Genomic DNA, 24452 nt, shown 5'->3' with positions numbered 1-24452 from the left:
TTAGTTTAGTTAAAAGGCAAGGGACGTAATCTATTAACACAATAGACAGTATTTTTTATACGAAATCTACTCGGGGAAACCACTTGGTGTAACGAGCTAACAAAAACGAAAGATGATTATTGCAAAGACAGGAGATGCCTATTGACCTTAGTCTTGAAAAGTGTAAGGGTGTAGGTAGAGGGAAAACAGTGAGTAGGAAAAGAGTTCCATTATTTGCAGTTCTTGGAAAGAAGCTACTGGAATGAGAAGTTGTGTTACAAGAAGGTACCAAAACAACGAATTGATTGAGACTACTAGATTAATGAATCAAACGAACTTGAAAAGAGGAAGTAGGAAATAGATCAGACAATTCTGAAGAGTACATGTGGTAATAGTATTTTTTAAAAAAGACTGAGACTAGTAACATATGTTTCTTTTTGTTCTTTTTTTTTTGTTTGTTTTTGTTTTTTCAGAGACGTTTGTCACGAGTTGCTGGGCCACGTCCCTTTGTTTGCTGACCCTGAATTTGCACAGTTCTCACAAGAGATTGGATTGGCCAGCCTGGGGGCACCGGACGATTACGTACAGAAACTGGCAACGGTTGGTATATGCTTTTTTTTCTTCTTTTTCATTTATAATTTTATATTTTTTAAATCGGTTAAAATTAGTTAATATAAAATAGGTTTACATTCAAAAATCCACATTATTTACTTGTATGGAAACATATAAGCCTATTTTGGGATGGGTGAGAGCCTTTAGCGTTTATAAATGACTAGAAGAATATCCGTCCCAGTAATGGTAAAATTAATTCCCCCACACACAATAATTTTGCGGCACTGGCATATCTCCTTTCGAAAATTAAATTCTATATTATATTTTTAGTTCTTTTCTGTCTGTCTGTCTGTCTGTCTGTCTGTCTGTATGTATGTATGTATGTATGTATGTTATAATCACGTTGACACACCAGTTCACATCAAATCACTGAAGTTAAGCAACGTTGAGCCTGGCTAGTACCAGATGGGTGACCATTTGAGAATTCTAGGCGCTGTATGGGCTCTCCGCCTTTCTCGGCATTGTTTCCAGTCGTCCTGAACGCCCACTTGCCACTGGTATTCAACAATGTCGATTCAGGAGAGGTGTTGTTGGGGATTGCGCAACTCTTGCCACAAGAAAATTCACACACAGACACCCTTACAGCGGGTATCCATAGTCTGTCAAGACTGAAGGAAGTTACCATGTCCGTTCTACTTTTTCTTGGATGTTACTGGGTGGATCTGATTGAAATTGTGTATGGATCTTTGTTATTATAAGGTGCAACAACTTAAGTATTATAGTATCACTCAATTTACAATCAGTGATTAATAGGGATTAATGGGGGGTTAGTATTAAAATTCCACTTTTTTTCGGAAACTACTGGCTTAACTTTTGTGTGGACCATTGTTATGCTAAAGTACAGTGGATTACATATTATTGTATCCGTTCGATGCACAGTTAAAAATTAATCGAGATTAGTATTTAAGTTTCACTTTTTCTCGAAACTACTGTGCCGATCTCGGATAAAGATCTTGTATGGATCTTTGTTATGATAAAGTGCAGCGAACTAGGTATCATGGTATCTGTTCAATGCAGAGTTAGGTATTATTGAGGATTTTTTTTTTACATGGGAGGGTCACCACTTATCAAGGCCCGGTTTGTCAGGAGTTTGTTTATGTTGGACTTGAAGACGTCCAAGTTGTATTCAGGTGGGAAACAGGCAAGCGGCAGAGAGTTCAACTGGCGTGCAGTTCTTTAGAAAGAAGCTTTGCTCATGGAATCTACGTTTGGATTTAGGCACAGATAAAGAGTGGGGAAAATTATTGGCAGTAGTTTCAGCCAGACGGGTGTTTCTCGTGAAAGATTGGCGAGGGGGGACGAGGGATTGGAGCTCAGACGAGCACCTGCCATGGAAATAACGATAAAACAAAGACAGACTCGCAACGTCTCTTCTGTGGAAGAGAGGTTGCATGGAAGAGAAAAGGGCATCCCCCACTAAACCACGAAGTCTATTTTGTACTCTGTCAAGGCAGGATAGTCTGGTTTTAGCAGCTCCTGCCCAGATGTGGCAGCAGTACTCCATCCTTGGACGTACTTGGCTTTTATACAAATAGCATCAGCATTGAGATATCTTCTGGAGCGGTAGAAGGATCCCACCATTTGCCCAGCGTCCCTGGCAACAGATTTGATGTACGTGTTCCATTTCAGATCAGGAGTAAAGGTCAAACCCAGAAGCTTGTCAAAACATGGAGCCTCTCCAAGACGAGAGCCATCCATTTCAATTGATGCCAGATGGGGATCAGAGCGTTAATGATGTAAAGATAGAAGTTTGGTTTTGGATGCATTAAAAGTGACCAGCCACCTCTTCCCCCCCCCCATTGTACTACGTGCTCAAGATCAGAGGAGAGAGAATTAGAGAGAACTTTCTCATTTACAGTCTTTGATGTGTTGCCATAATCATGGTGACATACCGGTTTTCGTTGGATCATCGTTGTTAAGCAACATTAAGCTTGGTCAGTATCAGATGAGTGACCGTTTGGCCATACCAGGTGCTGTACGTAGGAGGGCGCCGACACCTCCCTGCAAGAATTGCAAAAACCTAACGTCGCTTCTCCAATGGAGATATACTTGTGGATTTCATATCCCCATGAAACTTCTTCATTCGGAGGAAGCCGGTTTAACCCGCCTATAGTGAGTGCTACTTCAGAGCAGTACAGTATAAAGCACTCATTCTAAATCAACGGATTATAAACTTTTGCCCGTTTTAACGTGATAAAATATTTAGTCAAGATGTACATCTACTACTAAACCTTGTGTCTAGGACCCTTATTCCGATTTTGATTAAAATCAATCACATTATTCTAAATCTAGAAAATATCTAAATATTCTGGCTTAAATCTATAGAAATTGAAATCCAGGGAACCTTGCAAAAATGTTATCTAATACAAATCAGAAATATTTGAATTTTTTAAATAAGAAGCTGTGTTCATATTATTTCCCCTAAAAATGTTTTTAAATACAAAAAAAAAAAAATGAACTTTGTGAAATATTCATGAATTGCTGTTTTTCGTGCACTGACAAAAGGAGGGTGGACCTGTAAATTCACCCATGTCCGTTCGTTCGTTCATCCGCTCACATTTTTTCAATAACTACGTTTTGGAATTTTTACAAATTTTACACAAACATTAAACATGATATGAGTAAAAATGTAACAAAACGGATTTTCTGGGAAAACACCGGTTGCCCCCCTAGGGGTGCCTTTCGGGTTAAAATGGCTAAAATTAAAACTTTTGAGCTTATTAAAAAAAAAAATAGATTCCTTGGATTTTTATAAAACTTTCTGAAAAGTTGTAACTAACTGATTTCTATATAATTTTGTTTGTTTATACTTCGCGATAACTCTTGGGTGTGCCCCAGGGGCTCTTTTAGGGCTAATAGAAACACTCCATTTTTGGGACTATTTTACCATATTTGTCCAAAACTTTCTGTACGACTATTTAGCAGTTTTGCATGGTGCTGAGCTCAAATTTAAATATGTTAAGGTTTTGATCACTTTTGGGACTAAAAGGAGGGGGGGGCAAATAATGAACTTAGTCATTTTTTTTTTTTTTTTTTTTTTTTTTTGCATGGGGCAGAACTCAAATGTACATATGTTAAGGCCTAAAATTGCCCCGTTTGTTAATTTTCACCAGTATTTGACGTCCCCTGGGGATTTTTGAGACTAAATGGGAGGGGCAAATGCTGAACTTAGTCATTTTTTTATGCTTCGTTCACTGCGCACTCACGGGGGGCATGAATGCTTCACTTGTTTTTCTTTAAAATTTCACAAAAATGGAAGGTGTATAAATTTGCGTACTTGATTATCGTCCGTGAACAACACATCTAGCAGTTAAAATAAAGCGATCTTTGTAATTGATAAGAAACGAATATGAAGAGTCAAATTGGATGAAAAAATCCCATTTTTACCTCCTTTGCATAAGATTAAATTAAACTAAACATAGCCCACATCATTTCACCCTTACACCTAGAAGCTATATTCCAAAACTTCATAATGACCGATTAATTAGTTTAGCCGTGACTTGTATACATTGAAATATATTAACATATACGCGTACCTATGTTTATATAAAAAGATAAGACAAAATGTATTGTGGCTATTATTTTATTAAGAGTTTAAGAATTCTATTCCGTTCCGAAACGAAAATGGAATAAAATTGAACTGTTATTCTAAATTTAACCTAATAATCTCCCTTTAACTGATTATCTCCCTTGAATTATTCAAGCCGATGTCAAGGAAATTCGCTCTTCTTTCCGGAAGTCAAAAAAATCCGGCACACAATTAATGCATTTTTTTTTTTTAATTTGGTGCCTTATTATAAACAACACTTAATTAAAAATTCTCTTAAAGTTTGTAATTTTTGGATTATTTAGAGTGCTGTTCTCATCTTGGGTATTATTGTGGACTCTTATCGTAGCGGATAAAGTACTAGGAAAAATTCAGTTGTAAGTTACACTGTTCTGGAGATTAAAGGTTCAATCCTGGGTGCAGGCGATACAAATAATACAATTACGAATTACTTACGATTTCTATCCGTTATGGCTGACAGAACGAGAACATGCTACTCCGTGGGTTAAATAATGGATTCCGTTCGAAATGCCGTACAGATTTCTGAGTTTGACAAGATACACCTGTGTGGTGTACGAATAAACACTCAAGATGAGAGCAGTAGTCCAAATTATCCAAATAATACAAATTATCAATCCTCATCTAAAAGAAAAATCGGAAACATAACGCCTTAAAGTCTTCCCCCATAAAATTTTTTTTTTTTTTGGTACTTAGTTTATATTTTATGTCATTTTCTTTATTTTAGAACGACAAAATCGGTCAGAATAACCCCTTTTCGCACTTAAAACACACACACACACACACACTAGCTCCAATATATTAAGATCTAGTCATATGATTACGTTATTTTACTTTTCTTCTGGTTCTTTTTCTTCTTTTTAGTGTTATTGGTTTACAGTAGAATACGGTTTGTGCCGAGAGGGAAACGAAATAAAAGCTTTTGGAGCTGGTTTGCTTTCATCATTTGGAGAACTTCAGGTAAGAATTTTTCGATTTTTATATAAATATGTAGTTCAAAAGATCGCTCTCAGAAAAATTGCCCTTGATACATACATAAACTTGAAAACTTCGCCTTGAAACTGGAATTTGATGACTCAGTTTCGAAAACGTTTTAACTGAACTAAATATGGAAAGACACACTTTTTTAGAGACGCAATTTTTACCGATCCAATTTTCAAAGATAGAATTTTCAGATACTTAATTTTCAGAGAACCCTTTTTATAGCCTAATTTTCTAAAAACACAATTTTCAGAAAACTATTTATTCAAGGCGGCAGTTTTCTAGAGTCCAATTTTCTGATATGCGATTTTTAGTTAAGCAATTTTCAAACTTCATTTTTAGACGAAATTTTCAAACTTTATTTTTAGACCGAATTTCTGATATTTGTTTTCTAAATTTCATGGTGTTACCATCTTACAATTTATTCTTTTAATTACCTTAATATTCGCAATTCTTGACAGAAACTGTTTCGTAATGTAAAATCATACACTTAATTATTATATCACTCAATGAATCTATTCCACCCTTAACTCGTCAGAAATTATAGCAACTATCAATCCTTAAAAGAAATTTGGGCATGATTACAAAATCCGAAAATTGGAAGAGAAGTTGCAATTACCTTTTTTTTAATTTTATCTTTTACTAGTCTGGGTGCCCGGCGTTGCCCGGGTGTTTGAAAATGTATATTAAGCAAAAAAAAGTGGTAGTAGGCAGGCAGGCAGTCTCGAACCCGTATCGCAAAGGAGGAAAAGAACGTGAAAAAAAAACTGACGTCTTTGCCGTTACGTGAACTGCCAAACCGGAAGTGGCGAATGTTTAAATTAAAGTTAGTAAATCGAAAAGAGGGGATGACTTCTCGACCCCTTCTTGTAGAAAAGTGCCCAGTTAAGGGTGAAGGAAATTATGGTTTTGACCAATTTTTCGATATTTGTCGTCCGAAGGGTCGAGTGTCAAAACGATACCGATCTCGTGAAAATCTGTTGCCTTTGTTGAAAGTTTTAGGTAAGCAAACATATATAAATAAATACATTTAAACAGACAGGTGAGATTTATATTATAGACTAACCTGGGTGCCCAGCGTTGCCCGGATGTTTGGAGGTGTGTGTTGAGCAAAAATAAAAAAAGTGGTTGTAGGTAGGCAGACTCGAACCCGTACCGCGAAGGAGAAAAAGAACCGGAAAAAAACGTAACGTCTTTGTTGTTGCTTCCATCACCAAACCAGAAGTGTCGAAGGTTTAAATCAAGGTTATATAATCGAAAAAAGGTGATGAATTTCGAAAATATCTGCGAAAAAAGCGACCCCTTCTTGTAGAAAAGTGCCCAGTTGAGGGTGAAGGAATTAATGTTTTTTAGCCAATTTTTCGATATTTGTCGTTCGAAGGGTCGAGCTTCAAAACGATACCGATCCCGTGAAAAGCTGTCGTCTTTGTCGAAAGTTTAAGGCATACATACATACATACATACATACATACATACATGTAAACAAACTAGTAAAATTCATATCATAGATTAGCCTGGATGGCTGGGTGCCTGGCGTTGCCTGGGTGTTTCAACCAAAAAAAAGTGGTAGTAGGCAGGCAGGCTTGAACCCGTACCGCGAAGGAGGAAAAGAACACGAAAAAAACCTGATGTCTTTGCCGTTACGTCAACTGCCTAAGCGGAGGTGGTGAATGTTTAAATTAAGGCTAGACACTCGAACAGAGGGGATGACTTTCGAAAATATCTGCGAAAAAAGCGACCCTTCCCTGTAGAAAAGTGCCCAGTTGAGGGTGAAGGAATTAATATTTTAGGCCATTTTTTTCGATATTTGTCATCCGAAGGGCTGAGCTCCAAAATGATACCAATCTCGTGAAAATCCATCGCCTCTATCGAAAGTTTTATGCAGATATATACTTTTAAACAGACAGGTGAGATTTATATAATAGACTAGCCTGGGTGCCCGGCGTTGCCCGGGTGTTTGGAGGTGTGAATTGGGCAAAAAAAAATGTGGTAGTAGGAAGGTAGGCTCAAGCCCGTACCGCGAAGGAGGAAAAAAATGTGAAAAAAACGTAACGTCTTTGCTGGTGAGTCCATCGCAAAACCGGAAGTGACGAGGTTTAAATTAAGGCTAGTCGATCGAAAAGAGGTGATTACTTTCGAAAATATCGGTGAAAAAGTTACCCATCCCTGTACCAAAGTGCTCAATTGAGGATGAAGAAATTAATATTTTTAGCCAATTTTTGGATATTTGTCGTCAAAATGATCGAGCTTCAAAACAATACAGATGTCATGAAAATCCATCTCTTCTGTAGAAAGTTTTAGGCATACATACATATATACATACATACATACATACATACATTTAAACAGACAGGTGAGATTTATATTATAGATAGATTACGCCATTTTGAATATATATATATATATATATATATATATATATATATGGCGTAATAAAAGGTATGTATATTATATATGTATATATATATATGTATATATATATATGGCGTAATAAAAGGTATGTATATTATATATGTATATATATATATATGTATATATATACATATATATATATATGGCGTAATAAAAGTTATGTATATTATATATGTATGTATATATATATATATATATATATATATATATATATATAAAGTTATAAAAATATATATAGTAATTAAGCTACACAGAATATTCTGCGTTTCATTCTCGTGAGAATTCCTCAGACTTTAATTGTCATATATATTTTTATAACTTACTTCCTAGCTCTATCTATATAGTGAGCACTGTTGAAGTAAATACTGAAAATTTACGCATAAAATTATATTTTCGTATATTAATTCATGTAATTAAATGGAGTAGTCATATATATATATATATATATATATATATATATATATATATATATATATATATATATATGTTATTACGCCATTTTGAATATATATATGTGTGTGTGTGTGTGTGTGTGTGTGTGTGTGTGTGTGTGTGTGTGTGTGTGTGTGTGTGTGTGTGCGCGTGTGTGTGTGTGTGGTTTTTGTGTGTGTGTATAGGGTGTTGTGTATATATGGTTTTGTGTAGAAAAAGGGTGGCTGCCGAATGGATTGGAACATCCACGTTTTTACTACGTTAAAGTTGGTGCTAGACCTTCGAACTTTTTGGTAGGAGTGATACTTTATTGGTGAAGCTGTTCTAATTAGTTTCTAAAAAGTCAAAATAATGACTCAAATGTCAAAGGTCATCTCAAGGATAAGGATTAATTAGACTGCTAATTGGTTAATTGCTAAGATAGTGATATGAGAAATGGTTAGAATTTGATTATTTAAGGGGACAGCTCTTTGATAGCATTAGACTTGAAAACGACTATGTTGTAGTCAGTTGGAAAATAACTACGCGATATCGTGTTTTACGGATGGGAAACTGTTGGAAAGAAACTCTGTTCATGGAAGTTATGTTTAGCTTTAGGTACATGTGGTTGGTCAACGTCAGTTTGTTAGTTTCTAAAGTGCTGTTGCAAATTTCTTTCGTTTTACATTCGTGTTAGAATTAAAGTGCATAATTACTTTTGGCAGATCCTGTATATTTAAGAATCTGGTTGTGCTTATTAATGCTTTTAGCTTCTTTTTGTTTTTCTGTTTTTGCTTTTTTGTTGGGTTTTCAAATAACTTCTTTCTTTTATAAAGGAATCACCACTTATCAAGGCCCAGAGGCCACTCGAGGATAAGGGTTAAAGAGCGTACGGTGGTCAAAAGGGCAATATCATAGTAATCGTTTGAAGTGTAAATTTGGTGAATTGGATTACTTAAGGAGAACGGCTCATCAAGAACTTGTTTACATTGGACTTGAAGACGGCTATATTGTAGTCAGCTGGAAAGCAGATAAACGGAAGAGAGTTCCACAGGTGTGCAGTTCTTAGAAAGAAGCTTTGTTCATGGAATGTACATTTAGGTTTGGCACAGATAAAGAGTGGGAGAAATTATTGATAATGTTTACATCCAAACGAGTGTTTCTTGTGAATGTTTGGCGAGGAGAGACCATAGATTGGAGCTCAGATGAACACTTGCCATGAAAAAAAAAACAATAAAACAGAGACAGCAGACCATCGATATAAGTGAGATGGTTTATTATAATTTTTTTTCTTGGGTAACATTTGGTAGGATTAAAAAATACACCTTGAAGATGCTGCAAAGTTGTGAAAGATGTGTTTGAATAGAAAAGTTTTGAGTAACACCTTAATTATCAGAAAGTGACCACAAGCGGAAGTTGATGAAATCACTTAACTTTTTTCGGCTAACAACTTAAGCAAGCGGAAGGAAATGTTGCCATTCATCGGGGAGCTGAGTGAGGACGGAGGTTGTCGCCGTATAATAGAGCTAGACGCAATGAGACAATCGATGTATCAATTTAGCTCTCAGTCTGTCTGTCTGCCTCTCTATATATATCTATTTATCTATCTATTTATCTCTGACACAGCATTCCGCATAATAGCTTTTGAATCATTCCCAGTCTGGGTTTATGAATGGTATAAATTGTCAACATTAATAAACTTTTTTCTTATAAATTAACTTTAGCATCCGAGTGTTTCACTTGGGTTCACAACGAAGACGTATGGGTGTATAAATCGTTATACACCAATCGGTAAGTGAAAAAATTACACTTAATGGTGTGAATTTTCCCTTTTCAGTTTGCAGTTTTGCATGTAAGTACATATTTTTACGTATTCCATCAGTCACGATCGGATTCTAAATGTGCCATTTCTGTTTATTTTCTAAAGTATTGCCTGACTGACAAACCCGAAATTCGCCCGTTCGACCCTGAAAAGACATCGAAACAGACTTACCCAATCACGAGTTTCCAGCCTGTCTACTACGTTGCTGACAGTTTCCAGGACGCTAAACAAAAAATAAAGTAAGTATAACAAAATAAACATTTGCCCTTTCTTACTAAGAAATTTTTTGTCCTAGGCCTTGCCCAAATTCTTTGTTTTTTTGTTTTTTGTTCGTTTGTGGTTGTTGTTTTCTACTGTGTATTATTTGTTTGGGTAGAGCACTGTCGTAAATAATCTCACCCGCTACTTAATTGGCTGAAAATACGAAGCTCGTTGTTTGTTTGTTTACGAACAGGCGATTTGAGCACTATAAAAGTGGTAACGGGTGTCTATTTAGAAATACATTCCGACGAGTTATTTACGGGCGTCGATTCCATGGTCGAGTGGGAGAACTGCCGACTGTCAACGATGGTTCTAGGTTCAATCCTTGGCTTGGGAGAGATGTTAGTCTAGCGGCACTGATGAGTTGTGATACAACGAAACAGGACTGTATTGCTACAAATATATATATATATATATATATATATATATATATATACTAGCAAGAGTACCCGTCGTTGACTAGGTTCAAAACAGCCTACAGAAAATGGACTTTTTACGAAAGTATGATAGGTTATGAAAAGGAAGGGTTGTAAACACATAGCTTCGAATTTGAGGGTATCAAAACCAAAGCAAAATATGATGAAAGTAAAAATAAAATAGATAAACCCCATAATTTATTATACCATACCTTATCACAATATTCTATGGATCTATATTAAAAAACTTTGTTAAACTTTGTGACATATTTCCATTCTATGGAGGTCAGGCGCGAACGAACACCCAATAACTTTATTATACCATATTTCTTCAAACTGAAACATAATCATCAAAGTATACTTACGCAGATAGATATGAAAAGTCTTTATTAAAGTTTGTGCCTATTTCCATTCTATGGAGGCCAGGTGCGAACGCAGACCCCACAATTTTATTATATAATCCCTCTTTAAGTTAAAACATACTTATCAAAGTATGTGCATCTATATCAAAAACACTTGTAAACGTTTCATTTTTTTTAATTTTTTATTTTCATACTTTGTGGATCGAGCGCGTACGCAGACCGCACAATTTTAATGAATCATCATTATGCCAGATCAAACATACCCATTCCGAAAGCAGACCCCACAATTTTATTATATAATCCCACTTTAAGTTAAAACATGCTTATCAAAGTATGTACATCTATATCAAAAACACTTGTAAACGTTTTATTTTTTTTATTTTTTTATTTTTTATTTTCATACTTTGTGAATCGAGCGCGTACGCAGACGCCACAATTTTAATCATCATTATGCCAGATCAAACATATATATATATATATATATATATATATATATATATATATATATATATATATATATATATATATATATATATAGATGGGTGACGTAACGAAATATATAAAAAAAATAAAGTTTCCCAAGTTCCTTGATAATGCGTTGTTATGGGATGGGACAACCGTCCCGAAGACAACAATATAATGAAATGTACTGGACAACGAAATCACATAAGAAATAACGAGGACAAGTATCGTCGAAAAATTAACAAACTTTTATTTATATAAAAATAAAATAAAATTCAATTCAAGAAAAGAAAATTAAATATGCCTCACTAAATGAAATGATTTAATGATTAAAATTCTACCGAGAGAAAAAAATATTAACAGTCAATGTTCACATAAAACAAGAAATCGTCTGCTCAATTAGATACAGGTTCTAGTGTAAGAGAGAGATGTTGGAGAAATGAAAGTTTTGATTGAAAAACTCACTTAATGTCCTTATATATTTCGTTACGTCATCCATCTATACCGTCCCCAGTAGAACTGGGATACGCCGTAACAATATATATATATATATATATATATATATATATATATATATATATATATATATATATATATATTCCAGGTTGAAAAGTATTCAAAAGATTGAAATTATTGAATTCCAACAATGAACCCCCTTCCCTTATATATCCTTTCCTTTTCTCTCTAACATACTTTCTTTTAACCCCCTCTAATCTTTCATACATTCTCCCCACTAACAAACATTTAGACCTCCCCCTCCGTTTCTTAACGGATAACAGCCGTTAAAGTTTTCTGCCTTCTGAAATAAAATCATAAGAAGACATTAAACCATGCTACACGCTAGACATGGTGAATATTTTTTCTCTTCTAAAATTAATAAGTTCTTAAACTTTTTTAATTTTAAATTTGTTTCTTGCCTGATGAGAACAATAATGATCGAAACGCACATCGCAGCTAGATATGACTATATTTACATAAAGAAATAAAAATTATATATATATATAATATTTTTTAATAAATATTAACGATTTTTATACCTAAAAACACTAGTACGGCATGCTTATGCATTCATCAGCATAGGAAATGTTGGTTATTGCTTGGCGTAAAATTTGAAACCAGTCCAAAAAGCTACCCTTGACGTCACAATCTAGTAGTATATTTCCTTCAGGCCACCGACAAGTAACACGTGAATAGAAGGAAATTAATTAAGGCCGCATTGGTTGGCGTTCTATATATATATATATATATATGTATATATATATATATATATATATATATATATATATATATATATATAAGAACAAGGAGTTAATAAAACATGTATGCATAAAACACTTTGAAAAAGAGTTAAAAAACATATTTAATTTTGAAAAGGAGGCACAAAATACGTGGATAATCTTTAATCCACGGAGTTTCGAAGAAATACTTTCCTTCTCATCAGAGGGTAGGATTTACCAAAATGCGGGATCGGATTTTGCTTGCAAAAGTATTTAATGAAACTACAAGTAAGTCATATATCTTACTTGGTAAAAAATAGTGAAGCAGGGGGAATAGGGGGAAGAAAAAGGTGATTTCACGTGTACAGATGGTCTGGTGAAGGGTAAAATACCCAATAACAGTAAAATCCAAAAAAGTTGATTAAATTTCCATTTCCACAAGTAAAATGCAAAGGAATCGCGTTAATGGAAGATGGTTCAAAGTAATCCAAAAGGCAGAATTCCGTGGAATAATTCGACAAATCGGTTCGAGGAAAAAAGGGAATGAGTTCAAATAATATTATTAAAAGAAAGATAAATTGGGTGTAGAAAGTGTGTGTGTGTGTGTGTGTGTGTGTGTGTGTGTGTGTGTGTGTGTGTGTGTGTGTGTGTGTGTGTGTGTGTGTGTGTGTGTGTGGGTGCAGATGCGCGTCTTTATTATTGAGGTAATAAAAATTAAATTATTTTTTAACACTGCATCCGTTTGCCATTATTACATACATTTCATTGATTTTCAGAGATTACGCCAGTAACATCCTTCGTCCGTTCACCGTTCGATACAACCCTTACACCCAGACAATGGAAATGATCAACAACAAAGATCGATTGGGATCGCTTTGCAAAACTATTCGATGTAAGTTCCATGTGGATATTGTTACGCCACCTTGATATCGATCATAATCTTTTTTCTTTCTTTTCTTCTTTTATAATCAATTTTTTTTTCTTTTTGTTTTCGTCGGACATTCGTCATTTTGAAATCTTCTTTAGATTTAAGTTTCTTTTTCGTTTTGGACTCAATACCTTGCTGTTTAGTTATCTTCTACATAGTTCGCAGTTTAAGCCAGCATCATTTAGCCAGCATCATTTAGCCAACATCATTAAGGACACGGTCCTGGATATGACCTTAAACTATATCCGATGGTGAGGCCCCAGCTTGTGGGTTTGGGGGAGTGTGGAGCCACCATTTAATTGCCATTGCTCCCAGGTCCACTCTGACCCGTAGTGGTAGTACCTGTTAGAAAATATATTCTATTAAAAAATGTATTTAAAATCACTGGATTCGGCATTAAATAACCTGAAAAGGGTTGATATGCCGTAAAACAAAAACAACCAATCAACCATTAAGGACACTGGCTTCATCTATGTTTGTTGCTGTTTCCATCTTATCCTATGCCAGGTTCAAGAGCTCTGTTTTCTAGATACGTGGAAATAGGAACTGCATAGTCATAGTGGATGGTGTATGACATATTTCCGATTGTTCTTTTATTTTGTTTTGCTTTGTTTTTTGTTTTTGTTTTTTTTGTTTTTGTTGTAGTTGTTGTTTTTTTTTCTGATGTGATCCGATGATCACATTCGTGATCACTCTACGATAAAACAACACAAGACGAGTACTTGATATAGCTTAGTTCAGCTTTGTGTGGGTGGGTGTATGGGTGATGCTGCAACGTAGAGCAGAAAAAGGAACTCCAAACGTTGTCTGTTGTAACCCCTCACGTGAGAAGGTGGCTAAGGACCCCTGTCTATCTGAATTCTTGGCTCGTGTAGTCTTCTCTGAGGTTGTTACATGAAATCTGGTATGCTGAAAGCGAATATCGAAGCAGCAGGCAGGAAGAAAGACAACTCATGTAGACTAATCTACAGTGTTAATTTTAAAACTTATATACAAATGTTTTTATAAATCTCATTCAGTTTTTGTAAGTTTTTTCTAAAGTCTCAAATCTCATCACAGACAGCGATAGACGGTTGAATGAGGAATGTGGAGAGGTCACGTCTCTATGCGGTCTGTTCTTCTCGAACTCCACAAGCAATCTCCACTCAACTCAACTGACTAATTTTCGCACGACAGTCGTATATATAGTAAGGTATGTGGATGGGGTGGAAACTTCCCTCCAGCCAATAAGATTTCGCCACGAAATCGCCACGAAATCGAAAGTCCCAGGTCCCTGGGTGGGCACAATTCCCATACCTGAAATCTGAATTACTAATTCTCACGATTTCCAAAGCCAGATGCCAATTTAACATCCGACCTTGAGTTCATTTAAGGCCAGACAATGTTATAAATGAAATTTCCTATCATCAACTTTTAGCTGTAAAAATATATTTCTCTGGTTTCAAACAATATCTATTTTGACATGAAATAAAATATATATATTTATCTTCTCCATCTTAAATCCTTGGGTAATCTGGCGTCATCCGGGAATGATAAGCTATCTCAGCGTAGTTCTAAAGCTCCTCAATGGGGGATTACGTTACACCTAGCTGTTTGATCGCATCGGTCCCCAGCGATTTTCTCCTCTGTCCGATCTGCTCTCGCACGGCTCTGACAATAATCTCTCCAATCTCTCTCGTCCACTGTCTCCAAGTAAAGATTGCTCATAAACGGTCGCAAGCAAGACTATTCGTAAATTGTAAACTGTCATAAACTGTCTCAAAATTCGCTCCTACTCGTAAAACTTTCTGTAAACTAATCTATCTACTATTATATAAAAGGTCTCGGGCCAATCTATCTACTATTATATAAAAGGTCTCGGGCCAAGATCAAAGTGTAGTATTTGTTCTGGTAGATGCTGCAAGCAAAGATCGTTGTCCTTGTAGCAATGGGCTTCTGGTCCATGTAGGTGCAACCCTATATACCAAGAGGCTCTCACTATCCAGGTCCCATTTCCCACCTCTCGGGAACTAGTCCCCTTTTTTTCCTCCCCCTCTCCTCCTTTCCACATTAAAAAACGGCCCCATGTTTAATTTGCTCAGTGGGGAAGCCAATAAACACAGCCAAGATCAAAGTGTAGTATCTGTTCTTCATATACTACAGTTCAAGGCAAATTAGTTCGTTCACTTCTATTGTTCTTCAGTATTTCTATTGTGAAGCGATTTATTGAAATAAGATATAAGAAATTTACATTGAAAAAGTATACAATAAAAACGTAGGCAGATAAAGATAACACAATTAGTCTTCACTTGCATATTTGATAACAAAATTTATAAAATAAAAGATTTGATTTTATTTGAAATATATGTTTATGAAATTATAAAAATAAAATTACTGAAATCACAATAGAAATACTGAAGAACAATAAAAGTGAAGGAACTGATTTGCCCTGTCACCACTTCCGGTAGCGCTAGGCCGGAAGTTAGGAAGTACATTAGCTGACTATAACTCGTGTTGTTTCAATTAAAGCTGGAGTCAAATCTACCTTTGTTTTCCACCGGGCGCTCTTTTTTCTTTCGGTAGCTGAAATGCGCATGCTCAGTAGTCGTTCAACTTCTGATATATAAGGGGAGGGGCAATTAATGACAGCACTAAATCTCTCCTCCTTTAATTAAAGTCTTATTGTGTGTGTGTGTGTGTGTGTGTGTGTGTGTGTGTGTGTGTGTGTGTGTGTGTGTGAAAAATGGAAGGAGTACAATCCATTTTGCTTACTTACTTTGATATATGTTCGTGTAGTAGGCCAAGATCTGGACGCTGTCCTTTTAGAAGTTTCCAAATTGGTGGAAGATTCCATAGAGACATTTTTAGTGAAAACTGTTTTTAGGTTAAGACTTAAACTAGCAGGTGGGGGGGGGGCTTTACCTGGTCGTAAAATACGCTTAAATATGATTTTTTAATCTATCTATTATAGAGTCGTGATTTCAAAAGTAAAAAAAAAAAAAATAGTATTTGGCTGCCATCAGCTAGAATTGAAACCGAAAGTAAAATTGTAGCATTCAAAGCTGGTGACGTTACCACAAAGCTGGTGACGTATACTAACGTGACATGCATATGAACTGGTTAAAAATAAACTAAGACGAATGTACAAAATGTATAATGATTTTTTCCATTTTGACCTCTTTAAAACTATTTTAACCGGCTCAGGCAGGACTCATAAAAGAACGGTCCATAAAAAATCCAATCATTTGAGACGCTTAGCGCCGCTCTGCGACTTTTAGTTTCGGAAGAGATAGTTTGAAATATGGAGAAATACAAAACAGACAGACACAATGAGTTTTATAAATTAGACTAGCATGAGGGGGCGCCCGGCTTTGTCCGCGCGTAAAATGCGCTTAAATATGATATCTTAATTTGTCTACATTTCGTATAATTATTATAGAGTTGTAATTTCAAAAGTAAAAAACGGGTATTTTGGTGCCATCAGCTAGAATCGAATGCAAAACTGGTGACGTTACTACTGTACCAACGTGACACTGGTTTAAAATTAAACATTAAAAATAAACAATGGGGAATGTACAAGATGTATAACGATTTTTTTTTTCAACTTTGTCCCATTTTTGATCCCCTTACAACTATTTTTACCGGCTAAAGACCCATAAAAGAACAGTTCGTAAAAAATTCAAACATTTGAGGCACGAAGAGCCGCTCAACGACTTTTAGTTTCGGAGAGATGGAGTTTGAAAATATGGAGACAGACAGGCAGACATATAGCCGTTTATATATTAGATGCGAGAGAAGATTGCTATATGATGAACATAAGCAAAATGATGAGCTCAAAGGCATAAATTCAACAAAAGAGATATTACATATGGAAATTTACATCGACAGGAAATACATAAAATGTGTGTAAATATTTTAAGAGTTTTTGTAAATCAAGGATAACTCTTTAGCTGGAATATTGGAAAGGTTTGAATCGATAATTAATTTAATGTTTATGGCTGTGTATGTGAATTGAGATAACAGCAACCCCAAGGCCCAACAGAGGGGCGGAGTGAGGAGGGGGATTAAGGCGATGTAGATCTAAGCTCTGTCGTGGATTTTGGCTGTCTATTGAAGAAAAATCTGGCCTTGTATGGGGTCAAGATGTCTCTAAAAGGATCTTTTAAAATAAATTCAGAAAATCATCTGATTGGTCAAAAATGTTTGTTTTTATATTAATCAGGTATATGAATGAATGAATTCGGTTGCGCAGAAACGAGTTTAAGTATTTTCATTTTGGACATTGAACAATAAACTTCACCGTCGCAAACATCTAAGTTCTTGAACGGTTTATAGACGTGAGAGTGTAGTGTACTTTACTTCTTGATAATAAATGCATAATAACTTTCTCCAGTTTTCGAGTGGATCATGTTGAGAGTGGATGGGTAAGGGTTGGAGCAAGAGAGAATTTCGTGAAGTCAGCGTTCTTGCTATTCATACAATTTATCTAACAGCGGATTTTTTTTTTCTCCAAGTTCATGAAACTGCTTTTTTTTCTGCTGAACCTCAATTTGATTTCATAAACAAACTGTACAGTTCATCACGTTCCGCTTTGATGTTCTCAAAATATTGCTCAAGCACTTTACGTTGACATCAAAGAGTTTTTAGCGTATTTTTCAACTTCTGACGTGTAAGGCAGGCAACTAATGATGACACTACATCTCTCCTCTTTTAAATTAAAGTCTTAGTCTTAGGCACAGAGAAAGTGGGGGGTGGGAATTATTGATAATGTTTTCAGTTAGACGAGTGTTTCTTGTGAAATTTTGGCGAAGGGGACCATAGATTGAAGCTCAGTCGAGCACTTGCCATGAAAATAGCGATAAAGCAGAAACAAACTCGCAACATCTCTTCTGTGAGATAGAGGTTGCAGGGAAGAGAAAAGGACATCCTCTACGAGGCTACGAAGTCTATTTTGAACTCTATCAAGGAAGGACAATCCTTTCTAGCAACTCCTGTCCAGATGTGGCAACAGTACTCCATCCTTGTTTCCTGTCGATCTCAATTATCCAAAGAAATGAATAGGTTTTCCAATTCATCTAAAACATTATTATGACTAGTACAGCGATATCAAAATGTTTACATAAAAATGCATCTTGCTCTAATTGTGCGCGCTTATACAGTAGCGTCCAAAACTAAGGGACGAAATTTTAAAACCTAATATTTGTTAGAAATGACAACTGTGAAAAGCTGGAATTTTGACAACTGGTAGTCGTTATCATACATCTTAACCATACTAAAATTTGAATCATCATAGCAACTTTTTGAACATTTACGTTTTAGAGACGATTTCTTCTGATTGGCTATTCTTTACCATAGCAACTTCTTCGTCGTCGACACTTTTATAAATCACAGCGGAAATGTCGCTCGCGTGTCATCTTATTTAGGTTATATATAGAGAGTTAACAAAAGTGATGCTTTTTGCTGTGTTAAGGCTGATAATATTTCGCTTACGACGTCACCCATTAATTCTGTTTCTCTCTGTTTTTGTCCCTTCTTTCTGTTTATTGACTTAATTACGTCTTTCAGTCAATGTAAAAAGTTTGTAATAGTTTTTTTTTTATGGATTGTTGACAATGCGCATGATATTGAACACAAAAAAAAGAAAATAGTTTTCCACAGCAAAGCCTGTAAAAATTATGGATTACATAGAGAAATGCGAGCATGGAAAATAATTTAATCATGGAAAAGTAAAAGAACTAGTTGTTAAAAGAAAAAGATATGACATTCTAGTAAAAAAATATGATAAATTTATAATTTAAAATATTGCAGCATTACGTATTTTTTAAAAATTCAATTGAACATTATATATAAATTTTTAATGCTGCAAGTTATAAATTTATTATATTTTTACTAGTATATCTTGTTTTTTTATTTCCAGTTTTAACAATTAGTCCTTTTACTTTTCTAAGCTTGATCTTCACCATATGCAATATATATATGCATATATATATGTGTGTGTGTGTGTGTGTGTGTGTGTGTGTGTGTGTGTGTGTGTGTGTGTGTGTGTGTGTGTGTGTCTGTAATATGCATGTGTTTATAATTCTTCAATAACTATATTGGTATAATTATTTTTTTCTCTTTACATAGATGACGTTAGCCTGATGGAGGACGCCTTGCAGAAACTAAACATGATGGTTGCATAAGATGAGGACACTGAGGATGCTGACGAAAAGGGCATGAAATTGAGCGCAAAGCTCGTCTTAATGAAAAACGAAACGTTCCTGATTGAAACAGTGGTTTATTATCGACTAAAAATTTTAGATTTGATCACAAAAGTACTCAAGAAAACAACAACAATAACAACAACAACAACAATAACAATAATAATACAGTGTAACCTGGATATAAGAGACCCGAATATACAGCCCCTGGATATAAGAGAGATTTTTCTCTGGTCTTGAATTAGTGCTTGTGTTAATGTACAGTGTAACCCGGATGTAATAATACCGGATATAAGTGTAACCCGGATATAAGAGCATAGTAGGCACCGGACAAAAAGTCTCTTATATCCGAATTACACTAGAATAATAATAATAATAATAATAATAATAATAATAATAATAATAATAATAATAATAGGCTGTTCCGATAACGCAAATCCATTTGCAAAGGCTATCGAAAGAGGTGGCGAGAACTGGATGCTTGAAGAAAATTGTTGTCACCCAGACTCCAGGGAACACCACAGATTGTTGTCAGTGAGTGATCTCTGATGATGATCTGTGTGAGAACTCCAAGTGAGTACATAATAATAATAATAATAATAAACAAGAAAAAAATTAATTTTATCTAAACTTGTATTCATTACAGAAAAATACTATTATAAACTAGCGATGTCGACTTGCCGTTGCTCGGGATCCATTTATTTTGTAAATATGCCTATGCTCTTTACAGCGCGTACTTTATAAACACACAACACACGCGCATATATATATATATATATATATATATATATATATATATATATATATATATATATATATATATATATATATATATATATATATTGGGAATTCAAAATCGCGTAATGAAAGAAAACTATAAGGTGTTTGCAGCTTCTTTTCCAATTTTCGGATTTTTTAATCATGTCAAAACGCATTTTATTTCCTTTTGGGGGATCGATTGTTGCTATTTTTTCTGGTGAGTTAAGGGCAAAATAGATTCACTGATTGATATAATAATTAAGTGATTGATTTTGTGCTACGAAACAGATAATATCAAGAATTGTGTCAACTGAATTAAAGGAATAGATTGTAAGTTGGTCAACATCATGAACATTGAAATATAGACTTTTGTCATTCATTCATTATATGCTCTGTAATTACATTGAGCTTCTTAAATAAGGATTGGTATATATAAAAAGGAAATATAAGTGAATAAAGAATATTTCCACAGAAATATATAACAAGCAGAGACCGATAACTCTTACTAAAAGAATAAAATTTATTTTCATAATTGACTGATTGTTATTTTAAGGTGGCTTTATAACAATTACTCTATATTAAAAAAAATATCGAAACGGATTAAGTATTTTTTAAATTAGTTTGTAGCAAAGTACATCAGTCTATAACAAATAGCACTGTACAAAAATAAGAACTAAAAGTATCCAAGTTTGATGCTATTTAGGTCCAACCAAAGAATCAACAAAATCAAAAACTGTTCACCTGCTTTTACTTTTATCCAATTGTTCAATTCTTTTTTAACATCTGATATCTATTTATACATTACTACTCTTTATGCTAATAAAACTATGCGTATCTTCTTATGTTGTTTCTTTGTTTGTTCCTGTGCAGAAGTGGATGACGTTATAAACGATGTTGTCATCTATTAAAACAGAGAAACGCGAAGGGATCCTTTATGACGTCATAAAGATTGATTACGCGCTGGGCTTAGTTGCTTGTCCGTTTGCTTGATCCGTGCATATTGGATGACACCGTCACTTTGTGACAAAGAGAGGTGGTGGGGGCCTTCATCACATCATAAAAGATGATGTCATGCATTAAAAGAAAAAGTATTGTAATTTAACATATCCATCATTCCTTTGCGGTTCGTCCATTTGCATTATTATGTATAATGGGACTCGGTTGCTTGTCCGTTTGCTTGGTCCGTGCATATTGAATGACGTCATAATCTTGCAAATAGATGATGCTACAAAATTGTGGTGTCATTCAGAAAACAAGAGAACAGAAATCTTTATGAGGTTACTATTGCGTGACGCTATCCACAGTGCAGCTATTTAGACGAACCGTGGCCAGAAATGTCAGGGGTCATCTACTAGACGAACCGTCTAGATCTCTATGGATCTAGTGTAATATTCTGATATACCTCTAATCAGAATAAAATAGTGAGGGTTCCAGCCTGGTCCCAACTCTCTTCCAGATCTTCATCAATGATCTCCTAAATCACATTCTTAGATCATTCGTAGACATTCATGCTGACGACACTATCATCTATGGCAACACTTTAAAGGCAGTAAATGACCAAGCTCTCTCTGATTCTCTCTCTCCCTCCCTCTCTCTCTCTCTCTCTTTCTCTCCTCTGATCTTGAGCACGTGATACAATGAGAAAATCGGGCGACTAGTTCATTTTAATACATCTAAAACCAAGCTTCTATCTTTCTATCATCAACGCTCTGACCTTCGTCTGGCATCAATTGAAATGAATGGCTCTCGTCTTTGGAAGGCTTCGTATTTTAACAAGCTTTTGGGTCTGACCTTTACTCCTGATTTGAAATGGAACGTGTACATCAAGTCTGTTGCCAGGGTTGCTGGGAAAATGGTGGGATCATTCTACTGCTCCAGTAGATATCTCACTGCCGATACAATTCGCTACCTGTATAAGAGCCAAGTATGTCCAAGGATGGAGTACTGTTGCCACATTTGGGCAGGGGTTGCTTGAAGACCCTAGCCTTGACAGAGTTCAAAACCGACATTGTAGCTTAGTAGGGGATGCATTTTTCTCTTCCTTGCAATCTCTTCCTCGCAGAAGAGACATTGATAACCGGTCTATTATTTTCATGACAAGTGCTCATCTGAGCCCAACCTACGGTCTCCCTTTGCCAAGCTTTCATGAAAAACACTCGTCTAGTTGAAACCACTATCAATAATTTCCCCCACTCTTTATCTGTGCCTAAACTTAAACGTGAATTCTACTGCCCGCTTGTAGAACTCTGTTCTGCTTGCCTGCTTTCAGGCAGACTACAATATGGTCGTCTTCAAGTCCAACGTACGTAAACAAGTTCTTAATGAGCCATCCCCTTAAGTAATCCAATTTACCAAATTTCCACTACTAACGATTGCTATGATATTGTCGCATTGACCCGTTAACCTTTATTATCGAGTGGCATCCGGTCGTTGATAAAAAAAATTATAACAAGTTTATTGCACAATGGTACAATTTAACAAATAAGATATTCACACTCCAACGTATCTAGAATGCTGTAGTATCAAGACTAATTTACTCTCCGCCATGGTTACCATTTTCTAGCATCTTTTATAGACTGAGCAATCCATTTCCAGGGGATGTCAGGATTTTTCACATCATCATATTCAAACCATATAATTTGTGTAATTAAAGTGTAGGAAAAAAATTGACACCAACATTAAGGGATCCAATAGTTGATGTAAATAGGCAGAAATCAAAGGCTCATAGCATTAATGTTGGAGTACCTCAGGGGTCCATCCCGGGTCCAACTCTCTTCCTGATATGCATTAATGATCTTCCAAATCACATCCTTAGATCATGCGTAGATATTTATGCTGACCACACAACCATCTATGATAGCACATCAAAGGCCGTAAACGACAAAGTTCTTTCTGATCGCTCTCCTCTGATTTTGAGCACGTGGTACAATGGAGAAAAAAGTGGCTGGTTACTTTTAATGCATCTAAAACCAAGCTTATATCTTTACATCATCAACGCTTTGATCCCCATCTGACATCAATTGAAATTAATGGCTTTCGTCTTGAGAAGGCTCCATCTTTTAACAAGCTTCTGGGCTTGACCTTTACTCCTGATCTAAAATGGAACACGTACATCAAATTAAAGTCGCTGGTAAAATGGTGGGATCATTGTATCGATCCAGTAGATATCTACCTGTTGATGCAATTCTCTACCTATATGAGAGCCAGGTACGTCCAAGGATAGAGTATTGTTGCGACATTTGGGCAGGAGCTGATAAGATCTTATCCTGCCTTGACAGAGTTCAAAATAGACTTCGTAGCCTAGTGAAGAATGCCCTTTTCTCTTCCATGCAACCTCTTTCTCACAGAAGAGACGTTCCGAACCTGTCTTTGCTTTACGGTTATTTTCATGGCAAGTGCTCGTCTGAGCTCCAATCTATAGTCCCTCCTCGCCAAACATTCACGAGAAACACTCGTTAGGCTGAAAACACTATCAATGATTTCCTCCACTCTTTATCTGTGCCTAAACCTGAACATAGATTCCATTAACAAAGTGTCTTTCTTAGAATTGTACACCTGTGGAACTCTCTTCCTTTTTCCTGCTTTCCAGCTGACTACAATAAGGTCGTCTTCAAGTTCAATCCAACGTAAACAAGTTCTTGATGAGTCGTTCCCTTTAAGTAATCAAATTTACCAAATTTACACTTCTAACGATTACTATGATATTGTCCCATTGTTCAGCCCTTATCCTCGAGTGGCCTTTGGACCTTGATAAGTGGTGACTTTAAAAAAATGTTGGAATCATGCAATGTTTATTAAATTAAATAGATTATCCACATAAACTAGCAGTTAATCAGAGCGCAGAGAACGGACGTGTATATCTGAGAATTATGCCTCATTCCAACTTTAACATAATGCGTTTTTTTTGTTTTGTTTTGTTTGTTTGTTTGTTTTTTGTTTTTTTAGGTACTCTTTCACTTTATTCGTTTGTAGTACAGGAAAAAACTTAAAGAAACAAGGGTTGATTATTTTACCTTTAGTATAATGATAGATAATAATACTAAAACTAGAACTGTCTGTCTGTAGAACATAATACCGTGGGGCTGC

The 24452-nt window shown here is 35.4% G+C and overlaps 1 protein-coding gene across 2 annotated transcripts in view; it reads left to right on the top strand.

Moving 5' to 3' along the window:
• The window catches only part of LOC145291271 (protein henna-like), a 118871-nt gene extending 99147 nt beyond the window's left edge, over positions 1–19724 (top strand). For both annotated transcript variants that reach the window (XM_080136897.1, XM_080136896.1), the window contains exons 9-13: positions 453–579; positions 5021–5116; positions 9888–10021; positions 13277–13392; positions 19534–19724. In XM_080136897.1, coding sequence (XP_079993023.1) covers positions 453–579; positions 5021–5116; positions 9888–10021; positions 13277–13392; positions 19534–19589 — 529 coding nt within the window. In that variant the 3' untranslated portion in view covers positions 19590–19724. The remainder of the gene's footprint in view (positions 1–452; positions 580–5020; positions 5117–9887; positions 10022–13276; positions 13393–19533) is intronic.
• Positions 19725–24452: the final 4728 nt, after the last annotated feature.

This window comes from Euprymna scolopes, chromosome 12 (genome assembly GCF_053919585.1).
Source record: "Euprymna scolopes isolate OS-2025 chromosome 12, ASM5391958v1, whole genome shotgun sequence".
In the NCBI taxonomy this organism is placed as follows: domain Eukaryota; kingdom Metazoa; phylum Mollusca; class Cephalopoda; order Sepiida; family Sepiolidae; genus Euprymna; species Euprymna scolopes.
The sequence above is the reverse complement of the archived record's forward strand: the minus strand, read 5'-3'. Positions and strand labels throughout refer to the sequence as shown.